Raw genomic sequence first — 20174 nt, forward strand, 5'->3', positions numbered from 1 at the left:
ATCTTCATCTGGAAGGCGACTGATGGTGAGGATGAAATCAGTCTAAGATCCATTGTCAGTGAACCTCAAGGGGACCCCCGACATGGACTGGAAAGTAAACTTGATGAGAAGCTTTGGAGCTTGATTTGGTTTCTGCTGGTGCCAGTGTAAGTTACTGCTAATGCCCTGACTGACCCAGCAGGTGATGGTGACTTTTTCTCCTGGAGTCCCAGACAGAAAGGCTGGGGATAGGTCAGCACAATATTACCCCTGGAGGCTAACAACACACAGAAAATACTAACATGCCATAACTGTATGTATATCAAAATCACCACTAATCTAGTTAAAGGAGGAAGCATATGCATTACTTTTTATAAATTCACATTAAAAAGCACACTAAATTTCATAAGAGGCAGAGTTTCTAATGAAAAAATAAATCACTGATTGAAATAATGGTCCCACTTTTAGCTTTGTCCACACATTCTCACCTGGAACACAGAGCAGCAGAAACCCCAGGAGTTGCCATGGGGACATCTCGCTCGCAGCTTTTGACTTGCAAGTTTTGCTTCAGTCACATCTCAGAGAAAAAACCTCTTATAGATACTGAGAGGTGGGACCGACCACTTTAGATGTGAGAAGAGGGATACATGCAAATTATGGGGCTTTCTTACTGGTTTAAATACACAGACATCACCGTTGCCAGGAGATCGCCCTCCCCGCCCCTTCCATGAGTGTGAGAAGCGCCCTCTGCTGGCACCTGCAGATGCATGGTGCTGAGGCTCTGACAGGGCTTGACCAGACCCCACTGCCCAGCTGCAGAGTGAAGACAGAGTCCGTCGCAGCCTCTGGGAGGTTCTGCAGTAATCTGGGGTGAACAGGAGCTCACATCCTCAGTCTTGGCCCAGGGCTACATTAACTCCCCTGCTCTCTGTCACAATATAGGCCGAAGAAACCTTGATCCTGTGGACCTTTCACAAACCAACACCCCGCACAACAATATGTTGATGAGATCATGCAATAAGCAGAAAATAATATGGATTCTCAATATACAATGAAAACACCTGAGGAACAGAGGATGGGATTCATCCCTACAAATTTAAGGGCCTGTCACGTTGGGGAAGATATCAGGGATTTAGAGAAGGGGAGTGAGTCATGCTGATCATTCCTTTCAAAGTAAGGGAAAATAATTTCGTCTTGCAACACCAACCAATGAGTACAAACCACAGTGTTGGCAAGCCGACCCTGTAGTGTCGTCACAACACATTCCACGCTTGGATCTACTATACCATCTTGTTTATCAGCTTATTCACAAGGCTGTCTGTTTGGAGTATGTTCAGAGAACAGGAAGTTCTGTGGCAAGTTTGGGTTCTGATACACGTGGCTCTGTTGCTTGGGTCATGTGATCCAGCACATTGCTTGGGTTAGATGCATCTGTATTAGATGAGAACACTGTGAACTCTCTTGCCAGCTCCAAAATAGAATCACAGCGTCAATCTCTGGAGTTCTAGGGGAGGATAGTGTAATGTACAGAAAACAAACAAACAAACAAACAAACAATTTTCTGTTTAAAATGCAGCCCTCAGAATATCTCAGGGTCCTAGGAGATGTGCACATGAGGCAATAGGTAACTATGTGACTGAGCTGCCCCTCATCCACTGGGAATTTTAGTCTCAAAAATTCATATGTCCAGGTGATGCTCAGAACTACTCAGTATTACCATGGAGTTTGCACTTTCAGAATTGGGTGAAAAGAGATTCAGAGAGAGCATGCTTCCCTTAGAATGACAGGAGTTCCAGTTTCCCATATAACTTTCCTGTCTTATGCTAATGTTCAATGACCTCATGGATTTTCCCATTCAGCTAATGCCAGAAGGGAAAAACATAAAAACAAAGGCAAACAAACAAAACCACAATGACAAAGAAAAAAGCTAGGCTCCTTCTTGAATGAATCTACACCATACATTCGTGTAAATAGGAGTGAATTCCTCCCACACTATGGCCACAATCATAGGTGGCTGTGAAATATTACCTGGAGTCAGAAGGTAGTTGAGCAGAACACACGGTAATCAAACTAATGTGAATAATGAAGCGTGAGTTAATTATATACATGGATTCCTGGGAAGCTGGTAGGCCAGCATCCTAGAAAACGGATTGGAAGATCAGAGACAAGAAGCCCTAGAGAAGAGATTTGTCAATGCACTCATGGGAGTAGGAAATTATGTGTGCAGAAATTTGTTTATTGTATCAAAACAACAGAGAATGTCTGCCATAGGTGAAACAACAACAAACAATCCATGCTCATGAATCATCCACCTTTACACAGGTTAACTGAACCTAGACTTTTCCCTTAACTCCCACAGTATTTGCATAATAGTTGTTTATACAAGCAGCTATGGTGACCTGGAGTGCACATGTGCAACACATGAGCTGTGACTTTCCATCACCATCTGCACCAGTGCTGATCCAACTGTTGCCACTTCTGGGTGCCTGACTTCTCAGCAGCAGAAGCAAATAACCATCAGAAACTTGGTGATAATTTGGGATATTAGATCACTTTCCCTGGAGGTGGCTGTAACACATTTGTACTAGGATTCTTCTGTGTTCTAGATAAATGTTTGCCTTTTCTGCTTGCCTATAATTGACTATTACCGTGTTTAGAGTCTGCATGTTTTATTGATATGGGAATATTTCATAATCAGGGCACTAAAACGTGGGGAAAGAAATGAAATAACAGACACATGATCATGGCATCTATTGGTCCTATCAAATACTTCACCCAAGGAAGTCCATGTGGGTGTGACCTTATGACCGTCTACTGACTTCAGATACTCTCCTTCAACATGTGCGGAATCTTTTTTTTTTTTTTTTTTTTTTTTTTGAGACAGAGTCTCGCTCTGTCACCCAGGCTGGAGTGCAGTTGCCGGATCTCAGCTCACTGCAGGCTCCGGAATCTTTAAACTGATGACCATGTTAACATGAAGCAATGGTTTAGGAAGTCATAGGTCAGAAGTAGGAGCAACCTCTCTTATGATTCACAGGAACACAGCTGGGTTACATGGGTTTCCAGTCATGCAATTTTAGACCTTGCTGACCACAGGGCTTGGTACAAAGGAATGAATGCCTTTACGTGTATCCTCAAGTACAATATATAGAATATTCTAAATTGAGACCCAAAGCTATGGTGATGCAGGGTTCCCCCATGCCAACACACACAAGGGCAACCAAATAATTACCTATTTCAGCAAAGTTAAACGGTAAACCTATCATGAAGTGATAGTTCTCTGTTCCTTATATGGTGACAGGAGTATGTCAGGGAATATGTCTGGGCTGAAAGACAGTGAAGAACACATGTCAAAATCAGATGATGATTATCCTCAAATTAATATAAAGTAAAACTAGGAGTCATTAGAACAAAACTGATAAAACAAAACATTTTTAAATAAATCCAAGAACTGATATGTGACCCAGCTTTGGCTCCAGCTCTTCCAGAAGATAACAGGCTCCAGAGCTCAACAAATGCATGCTTATGTTTTTAGTTTTGTACCAGCAACATGTGTCATATGTGCTCATTTTCTGTTTCAGACCTTAAACTACAAATCAACATTTTCAAAGTAACCCTGGCCACATACTGGGACTCATGGGGATACCGGCACTTCTGAGCATCCACCTTTCCAAGAAGAATAACCTAAGATTATACCAGACATCAAGGATCAGACTAACAGCTGGTGTCAGGTGTTTTTAGCAGGCCTCATCTAACATGAGGAGAGCAGCGAATGTTTTCCCGTATATGCATTTGTCTTTCTTGTCAGTTATATTTCTACATGAAATATTATTTGAGGAATTTCAAAGTGCTTTCTTCACAGTTAATAAATTCTTCCATAATATGGCATTGAATCAGGCAACTTGTTTACAACAACAAAAAAAGTAAGGCAAAGTGTGCAGCTCATGATCTTATCACCTGCACAGGTGCAGCTGTCTCTACAGAAGGAGCACCATAGAATCTCCTGTTTCTAGTATAAAGCTTCCTAACTTTTATATGCTGGACTTTAAAAGTTTGTAGTGTGGAAGTTCATCATAGGAATTGGGTAGTTCCTGCAATACCCACCTAAAACAAAGTCAAGAAGCCAGGGTGAAAAAGCACTCAGGATATGAAACACTGCTCCCGGAATGTAATTCTCTGTGAGCCTGACGGCTTGTTGTAACTTGAAACCAGTTTTATCTACATCTTCTCAGATAACTTGCTAAAACTCAAGGACTAATTTTGCCCACTACCATTGCTTACCAGTTTCAGTTGCCAGCTCCAACACTTACCTGTGCCAGTTAACTTTCTCAAAGAGTAATACCTAACATTTCTCTTTATTTTTAATAAAACCTCTTCTCTTTGTTCCTCTGACATATGTAAGACCACCCAGTCTTCCTGTATGCCCCATATTGCCACTCTGTCTTCCCAAAGAAAATAATAAATGTAGAGATGAACCTCTACATTTTATTTTGACTTCAACAATAGTTCAGACAATTCTCTGTATTCTAATAATTCCTGCTTAGAATATCTATAGTGACTTTTCCTTTGCTGTATGAATCTCAATTGAGTCCGTAAAACAGAATCCTCATGTGTAATCATTTCTATCCTTCATTAAATCTGCATCTAAGGAACACTCCCAGCTGATGGAGGCACCAGGAGGAGCAGCTGGGGCAGCCAAGCCTCACACACCTGCTTCCCTGGGAGGTTTATGTTGAGGTTTGTAACACTGTGGGAGGGTAACTGTAATACTGTTGACAATAATAAGTAGCAACATCTTCAGGCTGCAGGCTGCTGATGGTGAGAGTGAATTCTGTCCCAGACTTACTGCCACTGAACCTCGAAGGAACCCCAGATTGCAAACTGGATGCATCATAGATCAGGAGCTTAGGGGCTTTCCCTAGTTTCTGCTGATACCAGGCTAAACTACTACTAAAGGTCTGACTTGCCCGGCAAGTGATGGTGACTGTGTCTCCTACAGATGCAGACAGGGAGGATGGAGACTGGGTCATCTGGATGTCACATCTGACTCCTGAGATTGGAAACATAAAACAAATATGCACACAAAAAATCATGTTATAAGACCTTCCCTGAATGGCTAGGCAATATTGACCACACTAGGCTGAGTAAATTGCTAATGCTTTTCCTTACCTGAGAGCCAGAGTAACAGGAAGCCCAGGAGCTGAGTGGGGACCCTCATGTCCATGCTCTGTCCTGACTGGGACTGACTCCTGCACAGGGTGTGACCAACCCATTAATAAGTCTTCAGGGCTGTGGGCTGTGACCCGGGAATATGCAAATCAGCAGGAGATGGGGCAGGCTGGACACAGCTGCAGGGGTTGGTTCTCAGTAACTCAGCATAGGCTCAGTCCCCAGTGTCCCAGCTCAGACCAGGATAGCACAGATTTGTCTGCAGAGATTGTGTTTCTTCCTGGAGACCATTTCATAAGAAACATTTTTGAAATAGTTGTCAAAATTAGAAATATTCCTGAGGACTAGCTGGAGTAATGTATTTTATTGGTGTATTGGGCCTATTTAGGAGAATATCTTGTTTATAGGGAACACTTTGAAACTGCATCTGCAAAAATTGTAACTGAGGGAATTATGACAGTGAAAGAGATCAGACCTAAACGACTCCATCTTGCTTCTAACCTAACCTTTAAGCTGTCCTTGTGCATTCCTGGAAATGGGCTGAACTGACCTAGGGAAGGAATTTAGTTTATAGTTTGACTCTGAAACAAAATTGATAATAGCCTTTTCCTGAAAAGACACCCTTCTTGCCCTAGGATCAGTTTTCTTTTGTGGGACTTAAAAATTAGCTTCAAGATTAGAAATTATGGTTTAGGGGTCAAGCATCCTCTGGCTGCAAGAGTCTGAACCTCCCCAAATTGTTCCTGGGGATAACATCACTATTGTAAAACCTAAGAGATTAGTGCTGGAGACATTTTGCAGATGCTGCACTTGCTTGGTCTGCTGATACTACCCAGACAGGTAATCTGAATCAACCAGTTCAGTGATCCCATCCAAGAATGGATGACAGCAAGAAAACCTCACTTCAACCACCCCCACGCCCACATGATTCCATCTTCAACCTGACCAATCAGCACTCCAATTCCCAAGCCCCTACCTGCCAAATCATCTTTTAAAACATCCCCAAATATTCTAGGAGACTGATTTGAGTACTAATAAAAGTCCAGTCTCCCACACAGCCAATTCTTCGCGAATTACTCTTTCTCCATGACAATTCCCTATCTTGATAAATCAGCTCTGTCTAGGCAGCAGGCATGGTGAATGCATTGGGAAGTTACAACATGGTAAAGTGTTAGAGGGTGGGGTCATCAGGTTTTCAGTATAGTCTCGAATGTTTCCAGTTACAGGAGGGGGTACTTTGTGCTGTACTTGCAACTTTTTATGAATGTAAAATTGTTCCTTTCTTTAAAAATTTAAAAATAAAATGTATCAAAATAATGCTAAATTACTGAAAATATCTTGTAATGGTATTAACTCATGCTTCTTTCCAGCATAAGATTAAGCAACTTACTGCAGATACACAAAAATGACAGGCTGTTTCCTCAATGCGTGGGTCCCTCAGAGATCCATCATTATTCAGAGCTATAGGTGTCTTTAAAACCCAGAGTCTGAATTAGTTGCACCTTAGTCTTGGATTGGGGACTTCCATATTCTCCCCTTTTCTGCTATTGAATATTGTTTCCCACAGTTCATCAGCATGAAAGGCTGAATAATGATGCAGATCTGATTACTTCAACAAAAGTCACTGTATTTGCCTCCAACTGTAGGAGCCTGACCTAGGATAAATTTGAACCCCTGGGTTAATAAAGGCTCCGGTGATAATTATCTCCAACATAGAAAGATAAAGATCATATTCCCTGGCTAATGTTGTGAGCTGCACTTTCCACCAGCATGTTTCTGAGGACCCAGAAGCAGCTCTCCTGGAACCTGGCAGTTGAGGGAGAGGACCTGGGGAAACAGGCCAGGAAACTCTCCCTCCAAACAAGGGCAGCTGCTGCTCTGTGCATGTCCCTGTCACGCACCATCAATACCACTTTCCTTTTTTACTCTTCAGCAGTGAGTGAGGATATCACCCTGACCCAGATGCCAGCCTCCCTCTTGGTGTCTTTAGGTGAGAAAGGAGGCTCCATCTCCTATCAAGCAATTTCCCATGTACACGGATAAATCACTCAAATCCAGATACAACTGAACACCCATTTTGTCTTACATCTCCAAAGTTGCCAAGAGCATCGTGACCTGGCTCAGCAGCAGGGGAAGTGGACCCAACTGCATCAGTACAAGTGGGCTGTAGCCTTGGGCTCCAGGGAGCAATACTGATGCCCGACTATGGGAGTCAAATTATAGTGCTGTAGCCTGTGCACAAACTTTTCTGCTATCTTGTAAGCAGCCTGAATTTTAAGGGAAGATACCTGTGTAAGGGGAAAGAAAGAAAGTGTTTTCTGTCCTCTAAAGGTTTGGTGAGAATAAATGGACAAAAGACAGATTCATAGGAGAAAAAAGACAGTTTATTTAACATGCAGGGAAACAATCACAGAATTATCACCCAGATATTACAGTGAGTTCTGGGTGCATATACATTCTTTATAGGTGAGAGGGAAATGGAGAGTTCAGACAACTTAAGGAGAATAAAGATTTTTTTTTTAAGTGGACCTTTAAAAGAATAGGTAATAGGATGTCTGGAAAAAAGTGTCAACTTTCAGTCTCTTCTAAGTTTGACTTCTGTTGAGTACTAACCCTCCCTGATAAAAAAAAAAAAAAAATCCCAGAGATGATTTTCTTAACAATTGTTTTTCTCCTGGAGAATCTGACTTTAGACAGATAAGGGAGATGTAGGGAAAAGCCCCTTTGTGCATTTGTTGTTTTCTAAACATTTTCAGTCTGAAATAATCATCATACCATGTAGCATTTTAAGAGATGTTATTCCTGTAATCCTTCGCTTGCAAACTACCTACCAAGATCCTGTTCCAGAGAGATGCAGCTCCAAATTGAAAGTACACTTGACCCTTGGACAACATAGAGGTTGGGTCACCACTGGTGCAGCAAAAAATCTGTGTATCACTTTGGGATCCCTAAAACTTAAGTACTAGTAGCTTACTGTTGACTCAGTGATAATATAGTAGATTAACACAGGTTTTTATGTTGTATTTATAATATACTATATTCTTACAACAATGAAATAAGCTGGGAAACAGAAAATGTTATTTAGAAAACCGTAAGGATGAGAAAATATATTTATTACTTATTAAGTGCTTGCTCCCTCACAGGTGGCATAGGCAGAAGAAAATTTAACTGTTGATGGACCTGTAACTTTTAAGCCCATATTGTTCAAGGGTTAACTGTACATGTGTTTTTTCCTTGATGAATGTAGCAGTCCCTGTCTGTACTCTAGGCCTTTTCCCTTCACTGTCCCTCTACTGACTTCCAGTGACCACATATGTGTCTTCTGTTATCTGATCCTGGAGAAGGTAACTCTGCCTGCATGCACAGCTGGACAGAGGGCCTGGAATGAGGATCCACCCTCATGAATGGGTTAATGCCATCATAAACAGGGATGGTGGGAGTGGGCTCCGTCTCTCTCTTCTGTTCTCCTGTCATGCCGGGATATGGTCTTCCTTCCTTCTAGAGGAACTCAGCATTCAGGTTGCCATCTTAAACTAGATAAAGCAGAACCTAACCTGCCTGTGCCTTGATCTTTAACTTCCCATCCTCCAGAAATGTGACAGAACAAATTTCTGGTCTCTATGAATTACCCAGTAATGGAGATTATGTTATAGTAGTTCAAAACAGAAAAAGAAATTTGTGAGGACAAGAGGAAGTGTATACATACCCCAGCTCCCTCCCCTCTCAGGTGGAACAGCCAGAGGCATTTTCTCCATGTTTCTACATGGAGCTGAGCCTCAGTCATCCTAAGATTTAGGTGGCTTGCTGACGTGTCTTTCACCATCCATCTTTTCCTTGACCAACCTATTTTAGATTTAATTTGTGCAGTAATTTATTTTTTCTGGTGTAAAGCAAGATTTGAATTTTAGGCATCCCCCAACTGACTGAATGGACCCCCTCCTGGCCAAGGAAACCTCAAGGAAACATAAAAGACTAGTTTAGATCATATTGGGAAGGGGGTGTTAGCCATGCCTCATCATACCCTCCTTCCTTTGTAGTTCAGACACAACCAACCAGTATTGCAATTAAAACAGAGATCTTAAAATTGACAAAGCAGACTCTCTGTAGCAATAGCACACCAAATTCCAACATGACTCTGGTATAGCATCACAGGAAAGTTAATAGGCCCTGAAGAAAATCACAGTATTTTACCCCAACACATATTTCTTTGACATATTCTGAAATGGCCTTACAAAGGTGTCACTTGTAGGAAAAAATTTGCATTTTGTAGAGAATCTCTTCCCCTTACTGGATCTTTTGCTGGAGAGTCTGACAACTTTTAAGTTTTGACAAGAGATATTCACCAGCTATCCTCTCTGAAGCCTGCTATGTGGAGGCTTAATCTACATGACAAGAATTCTGGCTTCCACATCCCCTTTATCTAAATTCAAGCACTTCTTTATGAGGAATTTAACTGTTTAGGCAGAGCTTAACTCTTTCAACAAATTGCCAGTCAGGAAATCTTTGAATCCACCTATGACCTAGAAGTCCCTGCTTCCAGATGTCTGGCCTTTCTAGGCCAAACCAATGTAAACCTTACATATACTGACTGATGCATTTGCTTGTAACTTCTGTCTTCCTAAAAAATATAAAACCAACGTGTAACCCAACCATTTTGAGCACATGCTCTCAGGACCTTCTAAGGATCTGTCACAGGCCATCATCCTTAACTTTGGCAAAACAAAACCTGTAAATTGATTGAGACCTGTATCAGATACTGTTTGGTTTACACTGGGTTACAAAAAAAATCCTCTAAAACTATCTACACATCAAGAACTCAAAATTAGAGACGGTGGAATGAGGATACCCCAACATTTAAAACCCACAGATTAGATAGCATTGAATGTTAAGATTTTCTCCAGCTCTCTTGCTTCATATATGTGCCTTGTAATTTTTAAAAATTCTACATTAGAGAATAACAATTTAGGGGAAGATATTTATTGTCCGTGAAATGGAAAATGCTCCCATCCCAAAATATGTCCATGTCCTAGTCTCTAGAACTTATGAACTGTACCTTACATAGTAGAAAGGGATTTAATAGATGTGATTAGAAATGTTTTGGATAGAAGATCATCCTAGTTTATCCAGGTGAGACCAATATAATCACCAGGGTTTCTACAATAGGTACGGGGGAGAGTCACAGTCAGAGAAGGGCTGAAACAATAGGAAGGGATGTAGGAGTGACAGAGAAAGGGGCCATGGAAGCAGGAATGTGGAACACTTTGAAAATATAAAGTAGAGGATCAAATTCTCTCCCCTGAAGCCTCCAGAATAATTACAGCCCTATTGACACCTTGGTATTACCTCAGTGAGACTTCGGACCTCCACAACTATAGGGTAATACATTAGTGTTGTTACAAGCCAGTAAGATTGTGGTAATTTAAATGGCATCATTAGAAACTAACACAAGGGGAAGAGCTATCCTTTACCTTAGTGAGTCAGTGGTTGTGAAAGGGACCAGGACAGCAGGGACCAGGGCTGCAAAACAACTCCCGAACTAACTTAGGCAAACAATTCCAGGAATCTAGAAAGCAGAACAGACCGGGTGAGCAGACCGGGAAAACAAGCCCTACCCCTACCCTGCCCCTACCCTGCAAGCCCCTGATAAACGTCATCAGTGTTTCAAAATGTAACCGCCCTACCCCTACCCTACCCCTACCCTGCAAGCCCCTGATAAACGTCATCAGTGTTTCAAAATGTAACCGAAATACCAGAAATGGCGGGAACCGATCATAATCAGCCAAATCACCTTGTTCAAATGTCAGCCAATCCTAAGTCTGATGTGTACAAAATCCCCTATGACTCTCTACCTGTTTACCCCTGACTATAAAAATGCTGTCTGGAGCCCAGTTAAGGAACTTTCCCGCTCGTCTCATGACTAGTGAGGAAGTCCCAGGTTCGAACCTGTAATAAAGATCCTTGCCGCTTGGCTTTGACTCCGGACTCTGGTGGTCTTCTCTGGGGAATAAGCGGTCTGGGCATAACAGTTGTGTGCAGTTCTTTCAAACATTTCCACCTTTTTATTATCTGGTGTCAATTTTGACAAGAGATAGAAAACATTTTAGTGAGAGAAGAGCTAGTAAAAGAATTCTTCTTAGGTAGAAAATCTGTTGGGTAAAATACCTCCATGATCTCTTATACAACCTGTGTATTGGAGAGTTTATGCGTCGGGCGTGGTTGCTCACACCTGTAATCTCAGCACTTTGGGATGCTGAGGTAGGTAGATCACGAGGTCAGGAGTTTGAGACCAGCCTGGCTAACATGGCAAAACCCCATCTCAACTAAAAACACAAAAATTAGCTGGGCATGTTGGCACGTGCCTGTAGTCCCAGCTACTTGAGGGGCTGAGGCAGGAGAATCACTCAAACCTGGGAGGCAGAGGTTGCAGTGAGCCGAGATCGTGCCACTGCACTCCAGCCTGAGTGACAGAGCAAGACTCCATCTCAAAAAACAAAACAAAAAAGAGTTTATGGGTCAGATCTCACAGCACATGATAGGAGGAAGAGGATTTTGTTTTTCATATTAGGAGGGAAAATTAGATTTTCAGGACACAATGTGAGAGGAACCGACTGAGTCAGAGAAATTGGAAGGAAAAAAGGAGTGTGGAAGGGGTCAGATAATGCAAGATGGCAAGATGTGTCCTTGCTCTAAAATCTAAAATAAAGTCATTTACAGTTTGTAAAGGCTTTTAGAGAGTTGTGTTTGATGAGAAGACTGAAGGTGGGACTAGTTTAAGATTTGAGTCAGCATGGCATTGTTACCAGAGAGGGGTTCCTATCCAGACCCCAAGAGAGGGTTCTTGGATCTCACGCAAGACAGAACTCAGAGCGAGTCCATAGAATAAAGTGAAAGTAAGTTTATTAAGAAAGTAAAGGAATAAAAGAATGGCTACTCCATAGGCACAGCAACTCTGAGAATTGCTGGTTGCCCATTTTATGGTTATTTCTTGATGATATGCTAAACAAGGAGTGGATTATTTATGCCTCCCATTTTTAGGCCATATAGGGTAACTTCTCGGTGGTGTCATGGCATTTGTGAACTGTCATGGCACTGGTGGGAGTATAGCAGTGAGGACGACCAGCTGTCAATCTCATTGCCATCTTGGTTTTGGTGGGTTTTGGCTGGCTTCTTTACGGCAGTCTGTTTTATCAGCAAGGTCTTTATGACCTTGCTGTAATGTGTTCCAACCTGCTGTCTCATCCTGTGACTTGGAATGTCTAACTGTCTGGGAATGCAGCCCAGTACATCTCAGCTTCATTTTACCCAGTCCCTAATCAAGATGGAGTCACTCTGGTTCAAACCCCTCTTACAGCATGAGACACAGGTAGCAGGGAGCTGTGGATTCTACACTGTCCTTGTAGTCGCTTCTCCCTCTTTATAGGCTGTGGGATCATTTCTGGGATGAAGATGGCCACATGGAAGGATCATACTAAGGTCAGACAGTCTTGGGTCCAAATCTCAGCCCCAGCATGTGCTGATCATGTGACTTTGGGTATACCAGTGATGAGCTCTGATAACTGGTTTCCTCATCTGTGAAATGGAGCACTGTGCATATCATGGGGTATATTAGTTGGTTTTCATGCTGCTGATAAAGACACACCCGAGACTGGGCAATTTACAAAAGAAAGAGGTTTATTGGACTTACAGTTCCACGTGGCTGGGGAGGCCTCACAATCATGGTGGAAAGTGAAAGGCACATCTCACATGGTGGCAGACAGGAGAAGAGAGCTTGTGCAAGGAAAGTCTCATTTTTAAAACCATCAGATCTTGTGAGACTTATTCACTCTCACAAGAACAGCAAGGGAAATATCCACCCGCATTCAATTACCTCTCACAACATGTGGAAATTAAAGATAAGATTTTGGTGGAGACATATCCAAACCCTATCATGGGTTATTCTGAGGGTTTAATCAAATGGTGCATATTGAACTGCATGTGTGTGTGTGTGTGTGTGTGTGTGTGTGTGTACACATAAGAATATATATACTCAGTCTCCTTTTTCTACACTCTTGAATGAAGATATGTAAGATATTACTAATATTACTAGCCAACTATTATTTTCAAACCGAAGTCTTCAATATTTATTCTATAACTAACAGGGGCAGTGGGGACATAGTGCAGTGAAATCCCACTATAGGCACTTATATGTGCATCGTTCCCACCATAAAAACTTTCACCAATCCATTTATGCAGATTAGAAAGATAAACAAGGTTACAAACAACCATAACACCTTTAGTCCACTTTTTTTCCTGAGCCACTTTTATGTTAGCATTCATCTTTGGGCTCCTAAAGCTATAGCCAAAAGTCTAAATTCTACATTCTTTCTTCCCACACCCACAGCCTTTTTCATTGCTCTCTATGGCCTCCTCCATGCTGGGAATCCAGACCCACCCTCCTGCTACCCTCGCTTGAATCAAGCACTAACTTCCAGGAAGCTTTTCTTTGTCAGGAACAAAGAAAACCTCTGCCAGGAACCTTGCTAGAGCAATCAGCATCTTCCCCATAAAAAACAACTGAGAAGGGCCGGGCGTGATGGCTCACACCTGTAATCCCAGCACTTTGGGAGGCTGAGGCAGGAGGATCACGAGGTCAGGAGATTGAGACCATCCTGGCTAACATGGTGAAACCCCGTCTCCGCTAAAAACACACGCAAAAAATAGCCGAGCATGATGGTGGGCACTTGTAGTCCCAGTTACTCAGGAGGCTGAGGCAGGAGAATGACATGAACCCAGAAGGTGGAGCTTACAGTGGGCTGAAATCGCGCCACTGCACTCCAGCCTGGGCGACAGCAGGAGACTCTGTTGCAAAAAAAAAAAAAAAAAAAAAAAGTCGGGGGAGGGGGCAGCAGGGAACCTGCAAACCCCATGGTGGTGTTGAAGAGATGCATACAATCTTGAGATTTTATGTCTTCTCCATGTGTTCTTGACAACAACTCTATTTTTATGACCTTGGAGGAGGGAGGAATTAAGGACAAACAGGGAATGTTTATGCTTAAGATACAAAAAGAAATGGAGACAAGAAGAGAGAAGAATTTATAAACTCTTTGAAGAGATCTGGTGTCTCTAGCCATGGACACAGGAGGACCAAGATGCCAGGGGAGAACATCACTTACTATGGTTCCTGCCCTACACGCCACAGACTCCCACACACACACATGCACATAATAATGCATTTCTTCTCCTAAAGAACATGTCTTTGGCCTGCTCTTAAGTGTTTTTTATGAATAAGTTAGATAATTTTAGAGAAAAGTGAAAGAAAGGATAGCAATGGCTTAAGCAACGACAAGAAGTCTAAATTTCAGGATATTTTGGTATGATGCAGAAGCTTGGTGACAGAAGAAATGTCCCAGGTTCTTTCTACATTCCTGCTTTGCCACCTTTATCACTTTGGGTTTTCAGATGTGAGCTCAATGTGTCATGGTCTCATGGTCTCACAAAGGCTGCAACATCTCTAAGCATCACGTCTTCTCATATGTATTCACGGAAAAGTGCAGAGCAAAGCTCTTTACCTTCCTTCTTCTTATAAGGGATCAAAATCCTTCCTGGAAGCCCTGTTCCTCCTTCACTTCCCTGACATATTATTGTGGAACTGATCACATGTGACCCTAAGCCCTGCTCCTGTCCTGGGCTGGGAGAAGCTCACTGTCCTAAACACCAGGACAGAGCTAGTGCCCTATGTACCAAAGAAAGAAAGATGGCCACTCTGTCAGTGCTAAGAGCTTCCCCACATTTTAAATTTCACTGTGCTTCTAAGTAAAGTTGTGTGGAGAGGAGAGAACCTATGTGCATCTTCCTCTGGTGTGCTTGGAAGAAGCTAGGCTTTGAGAATGACAATGGATTCCAATTTCTAATTTTCAAGGTGGCAATGCTTAGTTTCAACAATTGTGGAAATGTAGTCTTTTAAGTCTTAATGAGTTTAAGAACATGACAGGCTTTCAGGTGCTGCAATAAGTCAGGAGAGATTTGGAATAGGGTCCTCAACCCAGGGCTAAGGCCAGGCTTGTGCTACACAAGAGCTGCTGGGCTCTTGCCCAGGGCTGTGGCAGAAACAGCTACTCTCCTGAGCCATGGGGCTAAGGACCTGGGGGTAACCAAAGGCCTTGCCCATGGGGCTGCCTGGCAGGAACTTCAGGGAAGGAAACTGCTCACACACTCATGGGTGCTGTAACAAGCATGGAGCTTGTGGCCAGGGTGAAAGTCTCAGAGATCAGGGCCTTAGGGCTGGGCCTGGGCTCCCGGGCCAGCTGTCGTCACTGGTCCTGAGTAGATAGTATTCTGTTGGAGCCCAAGAGGTCAGCAGATGTCTCCAGAGTATTTTCTCAGCCAGATTCTGTTCTGCTTAGAAGGAAAAGGAACACATGCTACATAAATAAACATAACATTATGTATATGTCTATATGTATTTCTAGTATAAACTTGACATATTAAATATATCTAATGCTTTTGAAATAAGCTGTATCGATACATGTATATATACTATGCATCTATTTATGAATAAATATATTATGTGTATTTACATATAAATGGCTATAACTTTAACTGTCAGTCTAAGGTATGATTTCAAACTTTAATAAATTGGGTCTGAATACTGGAAACCAGCAATGGGTGCTCCACCCCATGGACCTTTCCTCACTACAAAGCCCAGGGTCATGAAGCTCAGGAACCATCCCCATGGCCCTGCTGGAATGACAGCAGTCCCTATTCATTGCTGAGGATCAGGAGTGACCCCAGATAGGTCTGGGGAACACAGCAATGACTAATGGGGCAGAAAAAGTGGGTCTGAGCTCTGAATAAAGGGCTGTTTTGTGTGCAGGGCTCAGGGTAAACAAGCCCTCCTCTGGTTGTTGCCATCAGACAGAGCAGCGCACGTGCCTCCATGGCTGTGCAGTCACAGGATGAAGCCACCTCATGGCCTGTTGGCAGTTCTCCTCTGCCTGGGGTGATGTGGGATCTCTCTGCCCAGCTTTCATGGCTTACCAGCTGCTGGGACTCTGCTGACAATGGTCTATGTCTGTCCCATGTGCAAGCTTCTTAATATTTGTCATTGTACTTTCTGGTGTCCAGTAACCACAACTTGCCAACCATGACCCTTCCACAAAGATTCATGGAGTGAGGTCCGAACTAGGGTTCAGCAATGTGCCGGGGCATGTATATAAGAGAAACAAGGCATGGACAGCCTATGTCTGAAGTGAGGATGAATTTTCATCATGAATTCGGAGTAGGAGGTGGGAGAAAACATCCGGACATGCTCCATGCAGCGACGCCCACAAGATACACTAGAGGTGCCCATAGAGGAGGTGGGAAGAGGATGTGAGGCAAAGAGGGCATAAGAATTCAGAGGTGTCCCCCAGCCTGTTCCCCTGAGGTTTCAGACCCTTAGCGGCCCCTGGGCAGAGCTGTTGCTAGGGAAGATTTGTGCAGGACAGGGACAGGAGGAGGGAGCACCTACCTCTGAAGGCACCTTGGTTGCTGATGGCCAGAGTGACATCTGTTCAGGCCTGCTGCCTCTGACCCAGACAGGGATCTTGTCCAGCGGGGCAGCAGGAGCCACCGGGGGCTCAGAGCCAGGTCTAGTTTCTGCTGGTGCCAGACTAGAATGCTGTTAATACTCCAGCCAGACCTGCAGGTGACAGTGACCCTCTCACTTGGGACACAGGGAGGGGGCTGGAGACGGTATTCACACCACAAGTTCACTGTCATCCAAGTGGGTAACAAACATGCCGATCCCCAAATATTAATATGAAGCAAGTAGTTTATTCAATTTGATGCAATTCTGATCAGAAAAAAAAAAAAGCAGGCTAACAACTTCATCATCAAAGAAATGTTCATGTTTAATACAAACTGTCTGAGGATGAAGCCTCAGTTCCCCTTCCTCACCAGTCAGCCAGAACAGAAGGAAGAAGAGAAGAACCCTGGGTCCCAACGTCCACAAAGTGCCTCCTGAGGCTGATCCTGCTCAGAGAAAGTGGGGCAGTAGATCGCTTGCTGGGACTGCCACACCAAAATTCCCTGGGCTGGATGGCTTAAAGAAAGGAAACTTATTTCTAACAGTGTGGAAGGCTGGTAAGTCGAAGATCAAGGGCCAGAAATGTCTGCTTTATGCTGTGGACCCTCCCTCTGATTTTCAGATGCCACCTTCTGTCCATGTCCTCACATGCCCTTTCCTCACTGCATGCATGGAGGCTGGGGGTGGAGCAAAGCTCAATGGGGTCTCTTTTTATAAAGACACTAATCTTATTGAATCACAGCCCCACCCTTATCATCTCCTTTAACACTAATTACCACCTTTTATGCTTTCTCTTCAAATGCAGCTATATTCGAGGTTAGAGATTCAAGATAAGCATTTCTGAAGCACAATTCGCTCCATAGTAGGTGGACTTTGGGGACACAGCCAAGGCAGGCATGAAGGCAAGGCTGGGCTTCTAGCCTCAGAGCACAGAGCACAGAAGTGGTTCCCACAACTCAGGACACTGGCAGCTCCTCCCAGGCACTCTAGGTAACACAGAGACCACATTCCAGCCTTAGGGGCTATTGATAATGAAACATTATCACTCCTAAGCTCTCCCAGTATTTCTATGATCAGGCTTAGATCTTAGGGTTATTATGGGGTTTGTCTACCATCTAGTGTCAGGATTGTGGCTTAGTCTCTTACATAGGATTACAGATGCTGAGTCCCAGTGAGTCTTGACTGTGAGTCTTCTCACAGGTATTAATGAAGGGGATCTCAGGCCAGATTCATCCATCACCAGGCCAGATTCACAAAATAATTTCTCTTCTCAACAAACTAGCTGCATAGTTGAGGACAAAAATTTACTCAGAAAGCTTATTCGTCACAGAAGTATTATGGGCTAGATTTTGTGACCCATGTGAGATGCCAAAGGTTTTGGAAAAGAGATGATGGGCCACGCGGAATCCTGCAGAACATAATGGCAGAGGTGGGGATGGGAAACACAGGGCCCTGGTCTGGAACTGTCAGCCCAGTCTCATTACTCTCATCCAAGAAACCCTTCCAGAGCATCTCTGAGGACCACAGTGGCTGCTACAGCTAGGAAGGATCCAGGGCCACACTGGCCTCTGAATGAAAGCTGCTGAGGCTTGTGCTGTAAGCAAAACACATGTCATCACTGAGGTCAGCACCAGCCAAAACAATTTTTCCAAGATGATGAAAATGTCTCTATTTATGCTCTGCAAGGGTAGCCATTAATCATATGTGGTTACTGAGCCTTTGAAATACAGTGTGTATAGCTAATAATCTACATTTTTAACTTTAATTAATTCTAATTTGCATATTTGCAGCTATGCATTGCTAATGTTAACCATGTGAGACAGTACAGTTTTAGACAATAATAACCCACAATGTCATCAGGAGAACTAGGTTGCTAATTAACAAGCAAGGGTCTTTTCCAGGACCATTGCATCAAGCTGGGGCTGTGTGTTGGTCAAAGCAGAGCACGCAGGTGGATCTTTGGCATCTTTTCTGGATTCTACTGCTTCTAGGCAGGTGATAGAAATTCTTTCTCTTGGAGACACTGAGGGAGAGACTGGACACTGGGGTCTACAGTGTTGCCACTAGAATCTGAGGTGGAAACAAAATACAGATCTTCCCCAGTATTAATGACATCTCACTCTGGGCTTCCCAGCAGAGTCCTGCCGACTGATCCAGCAGGAGGTGAATGCTGGGCTCCCTGAGCAATGGACTCAATCTCAGTCCCATGGGACATATGAACCCTGTCACATGGAGTTCCCACAGCTGAAGTCAGGACACCAGGACACTAAGGGTCAGAGTCCTATGTCCAGTGTCCAGTGCTGCCCCTGCCTTAGATGGTCCCACCCCAAAGGCAGCGACCAACACACCAATAAGGGCTTGAGTGCAGGGAGGGGCTTTAGGAAGCCCACAAACTAGCAACAAAGGAGAGGTCTGGGCTTCCAGCTTCTGAGCAAGAGAACATTCTATGTCACGGGTATGATCCAAGCCACGGTATTTGGTGAAAGATATTAGGATAAATTTTATTCTTAAGGGAATAAAATCACAGAAGGCATTTGATTATTATAGGATTGGCTGGCTATTACAGAGGTTTAAAAAAATGCTTTTTTCAATACACAGTTGTTTATCTGAAATTTCCCAGTCCCTGACCTCCTCATGGTGATCTGGTCACCATGGTCGCTTCGTTGTCTTCTCATCACTCAGATACATCTTCAGCATGACCCTGAGACCTTCCTTCCCCTATCAGCAAAAATAAGTGGCCTCAGCCTCCAGATACCACACATCATTGCCTAATTTTTATGCAGTTTGTCAACTACTGAAAGTATTCTATTCAGTTTCATTATGTGGTTATTGTTCTTTGCATGGCAAAATTTGTCTTAATTATTCACATGCAACTAACCCCCAAATGATGGTGTTTACTTGTTCCTGAAAAATCTGATATTAAGTGAAAATTCATTAAATTAAAAAATATGTCTCTCTTTCTTATTGGAAACATACATGGTGCATTTCCCTCAACTAGAGACACTTAACTACTTTGACAGTTGAGAAAGATTAATTGGACACGAATTTATAAAAACACATTTAGAGAAGTAACAAGCATCATTTTGAAAATTTACTTTCCGTGTAAAATGTCCAGTATGATTGATTGTACACAACACAGAAGGAAGAAAGGTTCTCACAGTGGATAGGACCTGATAGAGAGAGTAGGGGAGTCAGTTCTTTGATGCATGGGGAGGGTCTAAAAAGTGACCTCAGGCAGGTGTCCAGATATTTCTAATTACAACTTTATTTTCCGCATATCCATAGAAGAAGCGGAATACAGGTTGAAAACAACATGCTTCAGAACACATACAAACAGCCCACATACATAAAAACTAAAGAATCTTAGAGAATATTGTCTCTTCCTCAGCCTTTCTTGACATTGGGTTTAACCAACCATGGCACAAAATTCAAGATTTTTTCCAGAAGATGTTCTCTAACTTGAAACATCTTGTGGAGAAAG

General features: G+C 43.1%; 1 long non-coding RNA gene and 2 gene segments (V, D, J or C); 1 reads left to right on the forward strand and 2 right to left on the reverse strand.

Moving 5' to 3' along the window:
• Positions 1 to 3737, forward strand: part of LOC113220071 — a 40934-nt gene extending 37197 nt beyond the window's left edge. The window contains exon 4 of the long non-coding RNA XR_003307020.1: positions 3561 to 3737. This is a non-coding gene — a long non-coding RNA (uncharacterized LOC113220071). The remainder of the gene's footprint in view (positions 1 to 3560) is intronic.
• The window catches only part of LOC111534338, a 783107-nt gene that overhangs the window by 570126 nt on the left and 192807 nt on the right, over positions 1 to 20174 (reverse strand).
• On the reverse strand, positions 4692 to 5223 carry LOC111524957. The segment is given in 2 exon segments: positions 4692 to 5029; positions 5149 to 5223. Coding segments are annotated over 2 exon segments (378 nt in total).

Source organism: Piliocolobus tephrosceles, chromosome 15 (assembly GCF_002776525.5).
Source record: "Piliocolobus tephrosceles isolate RC106 chromosome 15, ASM277652v3, whole genome shotgun sequence".
In the NCBI taxonomy this organism is placed as follows: domain Eukaryota; kingdom Metazoa; phylum Chordata; class Mammalia; order Primates; family Cercopithecidae; genus Piliocolobus; species Piliocolobus tephrosceles.